Below are 17768 nucleotides of genomic sequence, written 5' to 3'. Positions count from 1 at the left end.
CCCCTAGAGGAAAACACAGGTCACACAACAACTCTCAGTATAAAATAAACACCACCTTCACTGACCACCACACACATCACGTCTGACCTGAGCAGGCTGTGTTTATATTCCTCTGTATTAATCACAGTGTTATAGTACAGTCAACAACAGCGTCAGACCTGCTGCAGGAGGTCTACAGAGTCTGCAGAAGATGTAGAGAATCTGCAGAAGATGTAGAAGGTCTGCAGACTGTATAGGGGGGCTGCAGAAATGTAGAGGGTCTGCAGAAGATGTAGAAGGTCTGCAGACTGTATAGGGGGGCTGCAGAAATGTAGAGGGTCTGCAGAAGATGTAGAAGGTCTGCAGACTGTATGGGGGGCTGCAGAAATGTAGAGGGTCTGCAGACTGTATAGGGGGGCTGCAGAAGATGTAGAGAATCTGCAGAAGATGTAGATGGTCTGCAGACTGTATAGGGGGGCTGCAGAAGATGTAGATAATCTGCAGAAGATGTAGACGGTCTGCAGACTGTATAGAGGGTCTGCAGAAGATGTAGAGGGTCTGCCGACTGTATAGAGGGTCTGCAGAAGATGTAGACGGTCTGCAGACTGTATAGAGGGTCTGCAGAAGATGTTAAGGGTCTGCAGAGGGTTTATGCTGTCTGCAGAATAAAGAGTGATTTCCAAGCACAATGTGTGAATTCTATGTCGCACAGCCCGGTGCACTCTGGGAATATATAACTTCACACTTCACCTCACGTGACAAACACAATAAAAACACTCTTTTTTCTGGTAGTGTGTGTGTGTGTGTGTTCGTGCTCGTGCGGTGGGGGGTCGGTGTCAGTGTGATGTTGTTGATATAAAAACACGATTAAATTAAACACAAACAAACAAACGGTCGCTGACTCCGTCGCTCGGAGCGGAAGCAGCGGTCGCGGCGCTTGTTTCTGACCGGCTGCTTTTAAAGCGCGGACCGCCTCGCTCTGGGCCGGAGATACGCCACGGTTTTAAACCGGTTTTATTTCAATTCGAGTTTAATTCAAACCCGAGGCGTTTGTAAAGGTCCAGGAGCTTCGTCTGAAGAGGAGCAGGCGCTGGCAGCGGAGGTGAGGGCAGGGAATAATACGGAGTCACTGCGCGGACTGTGAGCGGGTTTAATATCAACCTTCACAATGTTTACCTTTGATTGAATATCGATTAAAAACACCAGCCTCTGACAGAGAGAGGGACATAAGCGCAGCATAAACACGGCGAAAATACAGAATAAAGAGAGTTACAGCGCGGGGAATGTTATTTTTTTACGTTTCTATTGACAGCAGTGGAAGGGAAACTCCACCCGTTTCAACAGAATTCACAGCAAAATTCTGTTTCAGATGTAAACAACGTGAAGGAGGGTGTTTGTTTCCCTCTCTCTCTCTCTCGCTCTTGTACACACACACACACAGCACTCCGGTCACTCTGTATTTCTATACTTGGACACTAGTCCATCTGTTACCCCCCTTTCCCCCTGTCCCTCAGCGCTCAGGACCCCCACAGAGCAGGTGTGATGTGGTGGTGGACCATTCTCAGCGCTGCAGTGACACTGACGTGGTGGTGGTGTGTTAGTGTGTGTTGTGCTGGTGTAGAGTGGATCAGACACAGCAGTGCTGCTGGAGTTTTTAAACCCCTCAGTGTCACTGCTGCACTGAGAATACTTCACACACCAAAAACATCCAGCCGACAGTGAATGAGGTCACCTGTGTGGTGAGCGGGCTGAGGGGTCCTGATGATTACAGATGTTTACAGATGTTAAAACGCAGAGCTGTGACGGTGTTGTTTGTCCATGTGTTGTGTGCAGTTATGGCTGGACCAGTGAGTTTGGAACTGGACCCGATCTTCCTGAAAGGACTGGGGTACCTCCACTCCAAAAGTAAAGACTCGGCGGAGAAGCTGAAGGCTCTTCTGGATGAGTCTATGTCCAGGGGCAGTGACTCCACCTACAGGACCTCGCTCAAGGTCGGACAAGGTCACATAAATTTACAAAATACAGGAAAGTGCAGCCTGGCACACACTTAAAAATCTCCTCTGTATTTCTTGCAACAGGAAGCAGAGGCTGTCAAAGTGTCCCTCCCGAAAATAAATAAACAGGACTCGAAATCCTCCTCCAGCTCCTCGTCCTCATCCTCCTCCAGCAGCAAGTCCAGCGTTGTTGAGAAGAGCAAGAAAGAGGCAGAGAAACGACCTGCGGAGAAAGTGTGTGATAAATTTCAGACCCACATTATACCAGATTTCACCCAGTTCCTGCTCTCGTCACCATTATCACCGATGTCACCATTATCACCGATGTCACCATTATCATCGATATCACCATTATCACTAATATCACCATTATCACTGACATCACCATTATCACTGATATCACCATTATCACTAATAGCACTGATATCACTGACATCACCATTATAACTGATATCACCATTATCACTAATAGCACTGATATCACTGATATCACCATTATCACTAATAGCACTGATATCACTGATATCACCATTATCACTGATATCACCATTATCACTGATATCACCATTATCACTAATATCACCATTATCACTATTGGCACTGATATCACCGATATCACCAATATCACCTTTATCACTGATATCACCATTATCACTTATAGCTCAGTGCTCTGGTGTTGACTGATTCCTGTGGTGCGTTGATCTCAGGTGAGGTTTGAAGTCGTGGAAGGAGGAGATTTACCGAAGAAACCTCGTCTGGAAAAATCTGAGAACCGCTCGTCTCCCATTGCCTTCCAGCCCAAAGACCTGCCGCTCGCAGAGTTTAGCTACAGCGATGAGACCAACGCAGAAGACTTCGCCATGGAGATGGGGCTCGTCTGCGTCGTCTGCAGGTACACGGCTGCTTTTATTTCTTATTGCACAAGTTTTGGCCCAAGTTTCTCCCCAGCTCTGACCATGGACTCTGAGGTCAGTGTTCTCTGGGGCTGTGTGAGGTTTATAAACTCTCTCTCTCTCTCTCTCTCTCTCTCTCTCTCTCTCTCTCTCTCTCTGTCTATCTCTGTGTTTTTTAACTGCAGACAGATGACGGTGACGTCGGGGAACCAGCTGGTGGAGTGTCAGGAGTGTCATAATCTGTATCACCAGGAGTGCCACAAGCCCCAGGTGACAGACAAAGACGTGAACGACCCGCGGCTGGTGTGGTACTGCGCCCGCTGCACCAGGCAGATGAAGAGGATGGTGAGACTTTTAATTTGTTAATTTTCTGAAAGAGAAATCTACTGTGGAACGGCGCAGGGAGGTTCTGCTTTCGCTCTCGGTTCCTCTGTGGTTTTAAATAAAACTAAATTGCATTTACTGTTGTTTATGTGTTCGAATTCCATCAAATCCTCACAGAAATGTAAACCCCTGCTGTTCAGGAGAGATGTTGTAGAAGGTGTCCACAGACTTGTATCTGGGTGTGTGTTCCAGGCCCAGAAAACCCAGAAGCCTGCTCCGAAGCCGGCCGCTGCTGTGGTGTGTGCTGCTCCGGTTCTGAAGGATCCACTGGTAAAGAAACCCGAGCTCAAACTGAAACCTGAACCACCCGGATCCTTCCAGGCCTTCAAGAGGACAGAGGTCAAGGTGAGTCCAGCAGAACTGGGCTTTAAGACTAGAGCCCAGAGCCTGGTCTGTGTTTTAAATGTTGTGCAGCAGTTATTTGTTAAGCCTCATGAACTCTTCCTGATGACGGATGATCATTGTGATGCTCCACTGAGCTGTAACAGGGAGAATAGAGCCTCTTTCGGAGCTCAGAACTGCAGAAACAGCACTATGTAACTTTTGGAGGAGGGTAGGAAACTGCTCCTCTGACTTCAGTCGGCACAGTGCTGTAAAATATATCACCCTCTGTAACAGTAGGGGGAGCCCAGGAGCAGAAATAGAAAACCTTACCCGGTGTTGCTTTAAGGTGTCTGTGTCTGTGTGTCTGTGTGTCTGTGTGTCTGTGTGTCTGTGTGTGTGAGAGAGAGAGAGAGAGAGAGAGAGAGAGAGAGAGAGAGAGAGATCCATGTTTGTTTAAGGTGTGTGTGTGTGTGTCTGTGTGTGTGTGTGAGACAGAGAGAGAGAGAGGGAGGTCCATGTTTGTTTAAGGTGTGTGTGACGTGTGTGTTTACCTGTCTCAGGTGTCCACAGCGGTGTCTGGAAGCTCGTCCGGCGGGAGTTTGTCCTCCCCATCGGGCAGCGCTCTGACCGGGTGGGCTGCCTTCACTAAGTCCTCCACGGCGGTGGCTGGCGGGACCAAGCTGGGGGCTAGCGGTGGTCCATCCGGCTCCACTAAGCCCCAGCAGCCTCCAGCGGTGTCTAAACCCACCGGGCTTTCCGCTCTCGCCAGTGCCAAGCCCAACTCCAAGGTCCCGGGGTCTGGAAATAACGGGAACAACGGGAATAACGGGACTATTGGGAATAACGGCTCAGGGTCAGTCCCTCTGAAGCCGCCTCCTCCGCTGACCCTCGGCAAACAGCCCCTCAGCCGCTCGGGAAGTGGAGAAAGCCTCGGGAAACTCTCCTCTGGGGCTTCGTCTCCGGGAGCGACGACCGGAGCGTCTGGAAATAACGGAGGAGCGTCTGTGAGTAGCGGGGGAGCATCCGGGAGCAACAGCGGCAGCAATAACAGCAGCGGGAGCAACGCGGCCAAAGTTTCAGCCGATGGAAAAACCCCCACGTCCCAGGAGTCCCAGCTCAACGCCATGAAGCGCCTCCAGATGGTGAAGAAGAAAGCGGCTCAGAGGAAACTGAAGAAATAAGTAATAAAATCAAACATGAAGACATTCGTAGACACCGCGTCCCTCGAGAGAATCCAGCTGCACACAGTAGAAACATAAGAACTTAAATCTGAGAAAAACTTTAACACACCATGCTCAATGCCAAGCGTCCGCCAGAGAGGCGTAAACCCCCTCCGCACCGAGCTGACCTCCTTTCTCTGGAGTTGATGGAGATGAACCCGACTCAGAGCAGAAGAACCTTCCAGCGCATGTTCTTTTGAAGTCTGAAGCCCGTTGGATCCACACAGTTATCACTGAGAAACAGAAATATTTGTTGCATTTAAAGGAACACTATGTAAGATTGTGAACTTAGTTACAGCTTCAAAGTCATAGTGCTGCCCCACTGAGGTGTGATAAGGAGAACAGAGCCTCTGTTGCTGCTAGTCTAGTTTCAGCACTGAGCAACTGCACTATATAACTTCAGGAGGACGTAGGAAACCACCCCCTCCTCATTGATTTACGTACGGCACAAAAACCCAGATCTTACCTAGTGTTCCTTTAAACTTCAGTTCTGAGAAAGCAGTGGAAAAGTGGTTGTCTATTCCTGGCCTGTGTCGTGATGTGGAGAAAGGGATTGTGGGTAAGTAACGGGCTCAGGGTTAAACTCTGTGGGCTGCCCCCAGAGTGAGGCCCCCTCCGTCTCGACGTTTCTGATGTGCGTCTCGTGGATGTTTGTGGATCTGCTTTGTTCAGACCTCACTTTTCTCCTGTGGAATAAACAGCGTGAGACGGTGTGCGTCATTTAAAGAGAAGATACAGCCACGAATATATCCCAGTGCTGTTGGGTGTTTTGTGGCAATCACAGGGTTAATATAAAAAGGTTTACTTTAATTCACACATCTACAGTAAAATTACAGAGAAATAAAGCTGTGCTCAGAGAATCTCTCAGTCGTTCCCACCTCTGCTCGAGTACGTCTCGTATTTCTCGTTATGAGTGGATCGCTGACGTGGAGAATATTAACAGGGTCTTCCAGTGATCAACGCCATTTCTGCAGTTTGACTCGTTCTGGACTAGTTTCATTTCATGAAATTCCCACTGAACTGTGTCTGTATCTGAGGCAGAGCGTTTTGTGTCGTTCCCGAGCTGCGTTCCTCAGAAGAGTTCGGTGGAAGTCGGTGTTTTAAAAGAAGTGGAAACGTCTGTAATCTTCCTGCAGTGGGTTTTACACTGAGCCCTGTCTGTGTTCCTCGGATGTGAGACGGTTTCTTTGTGTGTAGTGAGATGCTCTGTATCCAGAACTAATACTTGAACAGTAGTGTAGCTGCTGCTGCTGAAACGCTCTCTGGCGCCTCCTCTGTTGACACACCACAGCACTGATAAAGTCAGCTTTAATAATAATAAAATAAAAAAAGACAGCTTTTCAGAAACTGTGTGGATTTCTCTCTCTGTTCAGTGCTGTGTTCTCTGAATTATTCAGCTGTGGATGTTCTGTTATCCATATGTGGATGCCCCCCCCCCCCCATACACACACACACACTGACCCCACCCTAGACCCCGAAGCTCTTTATATTCTCTGGGACATTAGAGAGGCTCCTCCACCTCCAACAACCTGCAGCCTCCACCGGCTCCGGTCCCCTCACCACACTCCGGCGGTTAGGACGAGAATAGGGACGGTTTAGTTAAGAGGGGGACGGTTTGGAGGACAGTGAGGGGGACCACAGAGGCAGATTTAATCCAACTCTGTTCTAGGAACTGCCCCCGGAGGCTTCGCTGCCCTCAGGGCCTTGGTTTTACATCTCGTCTCAGGACGGTGATGTGTTTGTCCTCCCTCACTGCACCCAGACACTGGCATCTACACAGAGCACAGGGACAGCGCCCCCTGCTGGACACACACATCACCCATGCTTCTCTGTGAGGATGAAACTAATGCTATTAAAAGACATCTTTATTCATTCATTCATTGTTTGTAACCCTTATCCAGTTAAGGGCGGTGGTGGGGCCGGAGCCTACCTGGAATCACTGGGCTCAAGGTGGGATCACACCCTGGAGGGTGCACCAGTCCTTCACAGGGCGACACACACTCACACATTCACTCACACCTACGGACACTTGAGTCTCCAATCCACCTACCAACGTGTGTTTTTGGTCTGCGGGAGGAAACCGGAGCACCCGGAGGAAACCCACGCAGACACAGGGAGAACACACCACACTCCTCACAGACAGTCACCCAGAGGAAACCCACGCAGACACAGAGAGAACACACCACACTCCTCACAGACAGTCACCCGGAGGAAACCCACGCAGACACAGGGAGAACACACCACACTCCTCACAGACAGTCACCCAGAGGAAACCCACGCAGACACAGAGAGAACACACCACACTCCTCACAGACAGTCACCCGGAGGAAACCCACGCAGACACAGAGAGAACACACCACACTCCTCACAGACAGTCACCCGGAGGAAACCCACGCAGACACAGAGAGAACACACCACACTCCTCACAGACAGTCACCCGGAGGAAACACACGCAGACACAGAGAGAACACACCACACTCCTCAGACAGTCACCCGGAGGAAACACACGCAGACACAGAGAGAACACACCACACTCCTCAGACAGTCACCCGGAGGAAACACACGCAGACACAGAGAGAACACACCACACTCCTCAGACAGTCACCCGGAGCGGGACTCGAACCCACAACCTCCAGGACCCTGGAGCTGTGACAGAGAAACTACCTGCTGCTCCACTGTGCTGCCCCAAGACATCTTTAATAAAATAAAATAATAAAACTGATGTGGACCAATGAGGACACGGTTCTGATTCAGTAAATATTTATTTATCGGGAAATAAAAGCAATAAAGTTATAGATTTCTAACGTTTATTAAATTATTATACTCTCAATAAACTCTTCATAATATATATATATCTCTATCTCAATATATCAATATATATCTCTATCTCTACAGGATCAATATTTCTATGAGGATTTTATAACATTGTAATAATAACAATCATATTAATTATTAAAATATGAAACCCTTCATCAGCGTAAATAGCAAAACACTGGGTGGAAACTCAAAGTGCGAAGTTTGGCCTTCATTAAAGCGACAGTCTGAAAGAGCTGGAGGAGGGAAGTGCAGTTCTCAGGCGTATGACATCTTTCCGAGGTAATTCGCCGGGACGTAGCCGCGCTGACCGTTAGCCTCCGCTAGCCACCACTCCTTGTTCCCCCCGACGTCGGAAAACTTGATGATGCGGACGGGCTGATACTCCTGCAGAGTCAGCTCCTGCTCACAGCGAGCCTCAAACGCGTACACGGCGTAGAACTGGGAGAGAAACACAGCGTACATCAACAACAACAATAACAACAGCAGCAATAATTATAATAACACACAAGTCTTTTACTAACAAAATGCTGTTCGAATCTGCAGCTTAAGAAATTCCTTGGATATGACTTTGGTTTCCAAGGGTTTGCTATGGTTTCTAAGTCGTTGATGTGCTTTCCCAGCGTTTGTTAGTTTTCACGTTGTAGTCTGGTGGTTGCTAAGGTTTCCTAGTGGTTGCCATGGTATATTTGGTGGTTGTTATTGTATCTGGTAGTTGCTATGGTATCTCTGGTTCTTGTGATTTTACAGGTGACTACGAAGTGTCTCAGTTGGTTATTGTGCAGTTGTTATGTTGTTGCTAGGTGATAACATGGTGATTCTGGTTGTCGCTAGGTAGTTCTGAGGCACTTACATGTTGCTCTTGAACGTCCGACTCTTCTGATGTGCTCTCGGGCTCCTCCTGGTGGTTGGAGGAGCTGAAACTGTACGAGCTGCTGCTCCTGCTGCTGGACACGAACAAACTCAGATTATCAAAATCATCAGGACGCTCGCTAACGTCTCGCTGGGGGTTATACGCCTTCAGGAAGGTGGAGTACACGTAGCCCTGAGTACCTGCACACACACACACACACACACAGAGAGAGAGAGAGAGAGAGAGAGAGAGAGAGAGAGAGGATAGTCATGTAAATCACATCACAGATTTAAGACTAAACACTGACTAGTGACTAGGGGTGTTTCTGATAAAGTGGCCAGTAAATGTTAATTGGGGAGGGGGTGTTTCTGATAAAGTGGCCAGAGTGTGTAAGGTTCTGGGTGGTTGTGTGTCTGGTTTGCTCCGGGGTGGTGTTGAAAACAGAACCGAGCGTATACGCACTGCCAGTGTGGACGAGCCAGCGGCTGGAGCTGCCCAGCGGGTCGTGGTCCTCCAGCAGAGCCACTAGCTCCCCCTCCAGGAGAGAGATGTCCTGGTCCTGACTGGCGTTACAGTTCCTCTTCAGCTGATAGAGCCGGTCCGGAGGAAACTGCTTCAGCAGCACAGCCCTGTGACTCTCTGCCTGCGGATGCACCTCTGGAACCTGCAGGGGGCAGCACAGCTTAGAGATATTGATGGTGAATAATCACACTACACTTCAGAGAGAGAATAACGAGACCCCCACTTTAAACGGGAGACCCCAGGGGAGTGGACCTGCTGGGAGGCGTGTGTGTGTGTATGTATGCATGTGTGTGTGTGTGTGTGTTTTCAGGTAAATCCCTATATATTTTTAAATTATATTTTAACTGGGTAAACTACAGACTTCTACATCTGAGGTTTCTCAAGGAGTGGTGTGTGTGTGTGTGTGTGAGAGAGAGAGTGTGTGTGTGTGTGTCTTCTCGTTTCTCACCGTGTTTCTCTTCTCTCGTTTCTCAAAGCTGACTTTGCGCTCCATCAGTCTCTGTGAGTTCTCTCTGACGAAGCCGAGGTTGTTGATCTCCTCCATGATGCTGCTCTGGATCTCACTGATATTCGACAGAGGAACCTGAGGAGAACCGTCAGAGAACACAGAGGGTGTGAGAACCAGAACACTTTTTTATCGCTCCTGTGGTGGTGAATGGAACCAGACGTCTCCACGTCTACAACTGGAGTTTGTTCCCTGTCGCCCCCCCACCTGAGTTCTAGTGGAGAACCACGTGTGTCTCAACTCCACCAGGTATTGATATTCAGAGAGGAACTACGCCCCCTATCTTCAGCTAACTGTAACTGAATCCAGTGAGGACAGCTTTTACAGGACGACGTCTGGTTCCATTCACCACCACTGTCCACTGTTCTGACTCTGGAACCAAAACCCTCTCCATCAAAGCCCCTCCCTCCTCGCTCCCACACTCACGGGCAGGTGTGTGAGGGGGGGTTTGGAGGTCTCGTTCAGTCGCCTCAGCAGCGTCCCCACCCCCCGCACGCTGTTGAGGAGGATGGCTGAGGCTGCGCTGTTGAAGCGCTGCAGTTCCAGGCAGAGCTGAGTGTTGAGGGCCTGGTAGTCTTTCTGAGCCTGGAGCTGCTCCTCGCTGCAAGACGAGGCCTCGGGGCAGCTGCAGCAGTCCAGCAGCTTATCGTAACGCTTCTGGACCAGCTTCTGAGGAGCAGAGAACATGGCCTGGAGAACCTGGAGAGGAACCAGCACCAGCCGCTCCACTCCGTCAGTCTGTAAGAGAAGGAGACGGAGAGGAGAAAAGAAATGAGCCACCTGTGTTTTTACACTGGAGTAACTTCATGTTTGAAATTCCACCTTAACATTATAAATGCCACACTTCTCTGAGCCCCTGAGACCAAAGCACAGAGAGACGCTGGTTTGAGGCTGTAACTACTGTAAGGTTGGAGTAAAGTTAGTCTCTGAAATACAGACCGGCTCTCCATCTTTTAAGGTGGAGCGGTGTGTGTGAGTAAGAAGCGACTGTATCTTTTAAGGTGGAGCGGTGTGTGTGAGTAAGAAGCGACTGTATCTTTTAAGGTGGAGCGGTGTGTGTGAGTAAGAAGCGACTGTATCTTTTAAGGTGGAGCGGTGTGTGTGAGTAAGAAGCGACTGTATCTTTTAAGGTGGAGCGGTGTGTGTGAGTAAGAAGCGACTGTATCTTTTAAGGTGGAGCGGTGTGTGTGAGTAAGAAGCGACTGTATCTTTTAAGGTGGAGTGGTGTGTGTGAGTTAGAAGCGACTGTATCTTTTAAGGTGGAGCGGTGTGTGTGAGTAAGAAGCGACTGTATCTTTTAAGGTGGAGCGGTGTGTGTGAGTAAGAAGCGACTGTATCTTTTAAGGTGGAGTGGTGTGTGTGAGTAAGAAGTGACTGTATCTTTTAAGGTGGAGTGGTGTGTGTGAGTTAGAAGCGACTGTATCTTTTAATGTGGAGCGGTGTGTGTGAGTAAGAAGTGACTGTATCTTTGAAGGTGGAGCGGTGCGTGTGAGTAAGAAGCGACTGTATCTTTTAAGGTAGATCGGCATGTGTGAGTAAGAAACGACTGTATCTTTTAATGTGGAGCAGTGTGTGTGAGTAAGAAGCACCTGTATATTTTAATGTGGAGCAGTGTGTGTGAGTAAGAAGCACCTGTATCTTTTAAGGTGGAGCGGTGCGTGTGAGTAAGAAGTGACTGTATCTTTTAAGGGGGAGCGGTGTGAGTGAGTAAGAAGCGACTGTATCTTTTAAGGTGGAGTGGTGTGTGTGAGTAAGAAGTGACTGTATCTTTTAATGTGGAGCGGTGTGTGTGAGTAAGAAGCGACTGTATCTTTTAAGGTGGAGCGGTGCGTGTGAGTAAGAAGCGACTGTATCTTTTAATGTGGAGCGGTGCGTGTGAGTAAGAAGTGACTGTATCTTTTAATGTGGAGCGGTGTGTGTGAGTAAGAAGCGACTGTATCTTTTAAGGTGGAGTGGTGCGTGTGAGTAAGAAGTGACTGTATCTTTTAAGGGGGAGCGGTGTGAGTGAGTAAGAAGCGACTGTATCTTTTAAGGTGGAGTGGTGTGTGTGAGTAAGAAGTGACTGTATCTTTTAATGTGGAGCGGTGTGTGTGAGTAAGAAGTGACTGTATCTTTTAAGGTGGAGCGGTGCGTGTGAGTAAGAAGCGACTGTATCTTTTAAGGTAGATCGGCATGTGTGAGTAAGAAACGACTGTATCTTTTAAGGTGGAGAGGTGTGTGTGAGTAAGAAGTGACTGTATCTTTTAAGGTGGAGCAGTGTGTGTGAGTAAGAAGTGCCTGTATCTTTTAAGGTGGAGCAGTGTGTGTGAGTAAGAAGCGCCTGTATCTTTTAAGGTGGAGCAGTGTGTGTGAGTAAGAAGCACCTGTATATTTTAAGGTGGAGCAGTGTGTGTGAGTAAGAAGCTCCTGTATCTTTTAATGTGGAGCGGTGTGTATGAGTAAGAAGCACCTGTATCTTTTAAGGTGGAGCGGTGCGTGTGAGTAAGAAGTGACTGTATCTTTTAAGGGGGAGCGGTGTGAGTGAGTAAGAAGCGACTGTATCTTTTAAGGTGGAGTGGTGTGTGTGAGTAAGAAGCGACTGTATCTTTTAAGGTGGAGTGGTGTGTGTGAGTAAGAAGTGACTGTATCTTTTAATGTGGAGCGGTGTGTGTGAGTAAGAAGTGACTGTATCTTTTAAGGTGGAGCGGTGCGTGTGAGTAAGAAGCGACGGTATCTTTTAAGGTAGATCAGCATGTGTGAGTAAGAAACGACTGTATCTTTTAAGGTGGAGAGGTGTGTGTGAGTAAGAAGTGCCTGTATCTTTTAAGGTGGAGCAGTGTGTGTGAGTAAGAAGCGCCTGTATCTTTTAAGGTGGAGCAGTGTGTGTGAGTAAGAAACGACTGTATCTTTTAAGGTGGAGCAGTGTGTGTGAGTAAGAAGCACCTGTATCTTTTAAGGTGGAGCGGTGTGTGTGAGTAAGAAGCACCTGTATCTTTTAAGGTGGAGCGGTGTGTATGAGTAAGAAGCACCTGTATCTTTTAAGGTGGAGCGGTGTGTGTGAGTAAGAAGCACCTGTATCTTTTAAGGTGGAGCGGTGTGTGTGAGTAAGAAGCGACTGTATCTTGTTGGTGTCTGAAGTGTAAATTGTCTGTAAGTGTTTATTCACTGTTTGAATTCCCACAGAAACTCATGTGTAACTCGAGCTGTTTAGTTTTGTGGCACTTTCGCTCTGTGTTTACTTTCATGCAGTTAGCGCTCTCCTGAAGTCAGTTCCACCTTAAGTAATGTAACTTACTTAATGTAACAACATCCTCATCTCGGTTGGTGCTTTTCAGCGTTTGGAGTCTCTCCGTTGTCTAAAAATCTCCAGATGGCGTTTCTCTGCCGTGAGCAGAGAGAGAGAAAGACTAGCACCGGACCCAGACACTTTGTTTTTTTACCCATTTACAGACACTGGGGCTTCGTAAACACATTAGAGCGGTTTCCAGAGCAAACCAACTGCAGAGCAGCACATGGAGAGGAGACACACTCAGAGTTTTATACACAGGGGTTTTGATTAAACCTCGTGAACCTCACCTTGCAATGCGTCTGTTTATGAGGCTTAAAAAGATGAACATATGAGGCTGATGTTAGCTTTTAAAAGCAGGTCTTATTCCTCACTTATTTTTTAAAATACACAACCTATGGACTTTCCACCTTAAATATCACCTTTAGTTCCTCACATTTAAACCACACACCTCTCTCTGATCTTCACACAACGGCAGATAAATCAAACTAAAAAAGGATGTGGTGAATTAAAGTGAATATCTCAACAGTGACTGAGGGCTTTTCTGCATGTGGCTTTTCCAGCGATCTGATTGGCTGGTTCAGTTGAAGGGCGGGGCTGTAAACAAATGTCACGTTAAATGTTCTGAGGTGGGTTTCCTCTCTCTGGGAGTGGGACGATCCTCTCTCTCCCCCTTCACCGTGGAGGTGGCTGTCAGCTGACGTGTTTAATTCACAGTGTTCTCCTCAGAGTGTGTTGAGTTGATTTTTAGGATCTTGTTCTCACCAGTTGTTTGTAGGGATCGTGGCCATTCCTATGGAGCTGGTAGCCGTTGGTGTCTATTCGATCAGGATCCTTCATTATTGCCTCCAGATCTTCCACATTACGAACTGCCACCGAGATCATGTCCTGCAGAGAGGAGAGGAGGAGAGAGGAGTAGAGGAGAGAGGAGTAGAGGAGAGGAGAGAGGAGGAGAGAGGAGAAAGGAGAGAGGAGTAGAGGAGAGAGGAGGAGAGGAGAGGAGAGAGGAGGAGAAAGGAGAGAGGAGTAGAGGAGAGAGGAGGAGAGGAGAGGAGAGAGGAGGAGAGAGGAGAGAGGAGAAAGGAGAGAGGAGTAGAGGACAGGAGAGAGGAGTAGAGGAGAGGAGAGAGGAGTAGAGGAGAGGAGAGGAGAGGAGAGAGGAGTAGAGGAGAGAGGAGGAGAGGAGAGAGGAGTAGAGGAGAGGAGAGGAGAGAGGAGGAGAGGAGAGGAGAGAGGAGTAGAGGAGAGAGGAGGAGAGGAGAGGAGAGAGGAGAGGAGAGCGGAGGAGAGGAGAGGAGAGGAGAGCGGAGGAGAGGAGAGGAGCGGAGAGAGGAGAGAGGAGTAGAGGAGAGAGGAGGAGAGGAGAGAGGAGTAGAGGAGAGAGGAGAGAGGAGTAGAGGAGAGAGGAGAGAGGAGGAGAGGAGAGGAGAGAGGAGGAGAGGAGAGAGGAGAGAGGAGTAGAGGAGGAGAGGAGAGGAGAGAGGAGTAGAGGAGGAGAGGAGAGAAGAGAGAGGAGAGAGGAGTAGAGGAGAGAGGAGAGAGGAGGAGAGGAGAGAGGAGGAGAGGAGAGGAGAGGAGAGGTGAGGAGAGAGGAGGAGAGGAGAGGAGGAGAGAGGAGTAGAGGAGGAGAGGAGAGGAGAGAAGAGGAGAGGGGAGAGAGGAGTAGAGGAGAGGAGAGGAGGAGAAGAGAGGAGAGAGGAGAGAGGAGGAGAGGAGAGGAGAGAGGAGAGGTGAGGAGTAGAGGAGGAGAGAGGAGTAGAGGAGGAGAAGAGAGGAGAGAGGAGGAGAAGAGAGGAGAGAGGAGGAGAGGAGAGGAGAGAGGAGTAGAGGAGAGAGGAGGAGAGGAGAGGAGAGAGGAGTAGAGGAGAGAGGAGGAGAGGAGAGAGGAGAGGTGAGGAGAGAGGAGTAGAGGAGGAGAGAAGAGGAGAGGAGAGGAGGAGGAGAGAGGAGTAGAGGAGGAGAGGAGAGGAGAGAAGAGGAGGAGAGGAGAGAGGAGTAGAGGAGAGAGGAGGAGAGGAGGAGAGGAGAGGAGGAGAAGAGAGGAGAGAGGAGTAGAGGAGGAGAGGAGAGGAGAGAAGAGGAGGAGAAGACAGGGGAGAGAGGAGTAGATGAGGAGAAGAGAGGAGAGAAGAGGAGGAGAAGACAGGGGAGAGAGGAGTAGAGGAGTAGAGGAGAGGAGAGGAGAGAGGAGAAAGGAGAGGAGAAGGTGACAGATGTTTAGTGCCAAAGAGACCTCAGGATTAGGGCTAAAAGCCTGAGATAATCCAGCTTTGCACCTGAGCAAACATCTGGAAGATGCTGAGGTTCTTCACCAGAGTTCTCACTGATTTCTCCAGATTCCTGAACAATTTCTCTTCCCTATCAAACACTTCATCACGCACCTGAGAGGGAGAGAGAGAGAGAGTGAGAGATGGCGGGGGGGGGGGGGGGGGGGGGTGTTTCTGATAAAGTGGCCAGTGAGTGTCAGTAGAGGGGGTGTTTCTGATAAAGTGGCCAGTGGCTTGTACCTGCGGCTCAACTCCGGTGAGGATCCTGAAGTACCCGGTGATCCGGTCGGACTTTTTCCTGATGGAGTGAATGTTGAACTTATTCAGTTTTCCCTTCAGCGTTCCCTCGTCGTCGCTCCTCTTATACTTCAGCACTGTAACACACAGGGAACGGCGTTCCCCACATTACTCCTCATAACAAACTGGAGTTCAGCCAAAACATCAGATCCTCGCAGCACGGCTGCCATTTCTCACCAATGTCCTTCCTGCGTTTGAACTCGTTGATGTTAATGTTGATGATTTTGGCGGCGGTCAGAGCCTCCTGTAGGGGGCGGTGGTCAGGGTGGTCAGGGGGCGTGGCGTGCCACAGCTCAGCCAATAGGAGCGGGTACTTCATTACTCTTTGAACAGGCTTAATGATCAGAGACCCCATGTCCAGGAGATTAGGCTTCCCTCTGTAACACACACACACACACACACACACAGTCAGAGTCATAGAAACACACACAAACACAGTCAGAGTCATAGAAACACACACACACAGTCAGAGTAGTAGAAGCACACACACACACACACACACACACACTCCTCTGTGATGTTGTACTCACTGCTGGTCGTAGATCTTCCTGTAAAGAGAATAAAGAGAAGATTAATGTCCTGCAGCTTTTACCCCCAACACACCTTCAGACTACCTTCCCACAGGACCCTCCCACAGGAACCTCCCACAGGACCTTCCCACCAGACCCCTCACTGTGCCCTCCCACAGGACCCTCCCACAGGACCCTCCCACAGGAACCCTTCCACAGGACCTTCCCACCAGACCCCCCACTGTGCCCTCCCACTGTGCCCTCCCACAGGAACCTCCCACAGGACCTTCCCACCAGAACCTCCCACAGGACCTTCCCACCTGACACTCCCACAGGACGTTCCCACCAGACCCTCCCACAGGACCCTCTCACAGGACGTTCCCACCTGACACTCTCACCAGACCCCCCACTAGACCCTCCTACAGAAACCTCCTACAGGACCTTCCCACAGGAACCTCCTACAGGACCTTCCCACCAGACCCTCCCACCTGACACTCCCACCAGACCCTCCCACAGGACGTTCCCACCAGACCCCCCACTGGGCCCTCCTACAGGCCCCTGCCGCAGGACCCACCCACAGGACCTTCCCACCTGACACTCCCACAGGACTCTTCCACAGGACCTTCCCACCAGGCCCTTCCAATGGGCCCTCCCACAGGAACCTCCAACCGGGCCCTCCCATAGGAACCTCCCACAGGACCCTCCCACAAGACTCTCCCACCAGGTCAGAAACGTGGCTCAGTGGACTCAGGACTTGTTCTGAGTGGGGTAACACGTACAGACCCCACAGGGTGAATTAACCACTGCACACTCTGGACCCTCGCTCTAAAACATAAAAACAGAACTGTGTGGTGTTCTTACTTCAGCGCAGAGACATGGGTCCGGAACAGTTGCTGCACCTCGTCCTGTTTCTCGTAGCCTTTCAGCACCGCACTGGCCTCGTCGTGGTGATAACAATAGATCTTATACACGTCCTCCAGAGTAGACTGGGCCTGAATAAACACCTCCCCTACACAACAACACACAACACAACACAATAAACACCTCCCCTACACAACAGCACACGACAAAACACAATAAACACCTCCCCTACACAACAACACATGACAGAACACAATTAACACCTCCCCTACACAACAACACAACACAATGAACACCTCCCCTACACAACAACATACAACACAATAAACACCTCCCCTACACAACAACACACGACACAACACAATAAACACCTCCCCTACACAACAGCCCACGACACAACACAATAAACACCTCCCCTACACAACAACACACGACACAACACAATAAACACCTCCCCTACACAACAGCCCACAACACAACACAATAAACCCCTCCCCTACACAACAACACATGACACAACACAATTAACACCTCCCCTACACAACAATGTACAACACAACACAATAAACACCTCCCCTACACAACAACACACAGTACAACACAATAAACGCATCCCCTACACAACAGCACACAACACAACACAATAAACACCTCCCCTACACAACAGCACACGACACAACACAATAAACACCTCCCCTACACAACAACACACGACACAACATAATAAACACCTCCCTTACACAACAGCACACGACACAACACAATAAACACCTCCCCTACACAACAACACACGACACAACACAATTAACACCTCCCCTACACAACAACACAACACAATAAACACATCCCCTACACAACAACACAACACAATAAACACCTCCCCTACACAACAACACACGACACAACACAATAAACACCTCCCCTACACAACAACACAACACAATAAACACATCCCCTACACAACAACACAATGAATACCTCCCCTACAAAATAACACAAGACACAACACAGTAAACACCTCCCCTACACAACAGCACATGACACAACACAATAAACATGTCCCCTACACAACAACAAACAA

At 49.2% G+C, this 17768-nt stretch overlaps 2 protein-coding genes across 2 annotated transcripts in view; one reads left to right on the top strand and one right to left on the bottom strand.

The window, feature by feature from the left end:
• The first annotated feature begins 810 nt into the window (after window positions 1-810).
• On the top strand, window positions 811-6125 carry ints12 (integrator complex subunit 12). Its single transcript, XM_066679074.1, has 7 exons — window positions 811-1081; window positions 1813-1970; window positions 2058-2207; window positions 2681-2865; window positions 3052-3211; window positions 3443-3595; window positions 4135-6125. Exons 2-7 carry the CDS (start codon window positions 1815-1817, stop codon window positions 4753-4755), a joined length of 1425 nt encoding a protein of 474 aa, XP_066535171.1. The 5' UTR covers window positions 811-1081; window positions 1813-1814; the 3' UTR covers window positions 4756-6125.
• Window positions 6126-7605: 1480 nt separating this feature from the next.
• The window catches only part of arhgef38 (Rho guanine nucleotide exchange factor (GEF) 38), a 21898-nt gene continuing 11735 nt past the window's right edge, over window positions 7606-17768 (bottom strand). Inside the window, exons 5-15 of the mRNA XM_066679684.1 lie at window positions 16688-16835; window positions 15848-15865; window positions 15495-15694; window positions 15261-15394; window positions 15030-15134; window positions 13519-13641; window positions 9915-10226; window positions 9432-9566; window positions 8924-9125; window positions 8462-8661; window positions 7606-8049 (exon numbers count right to left, since the gene is read on the bottom strand). Of these exons, the coding sequence (XP_066535781.1) occupies window positions 7867-8049; window positions 8462-8661; window positions 8924-9125; window positions 9432-9566; window positions 9915-10226; window positions 13519-13641; window positions 15030-15134; window positions 15261-15394; window positions 15495-15694; window positions 15848-15865; window positions 16688-16835 (1760 nt within the window). The 3' untranslated portion in view covers window positions 7606-7866. The remainder of the gene's footprint in view (window positions 8050-8461; window positions 8662-8923; window positions 9126-9431; window positions 9567-9914; window positions 10227-13518; window positions 13642-15029; window positions 15135-15260; window positions 15395-15494; window positions 15695-15847; window positions 15866-16687; window positions 16836-17768) is intronic.

The sequence above is a fragment of the Hoplias malabaricus genome, chromosome 8, assembly GCF_029633855.1.
Source record: "Hoplias malabaricus isolate fHopMal1 chromosome 8, fHopMal1.hap1, whole genome shotgun sequence".
Classification (NCBI taxonomy): Eukaryota; Metazoa; Chordata; class Actinopteri; order Characiformes; family Erythrinidae; genus Hoplias; species Hoplias malabaricus.
This window is presented reverse-complemented; position numbering and strand designations above follow the sequence as displayed.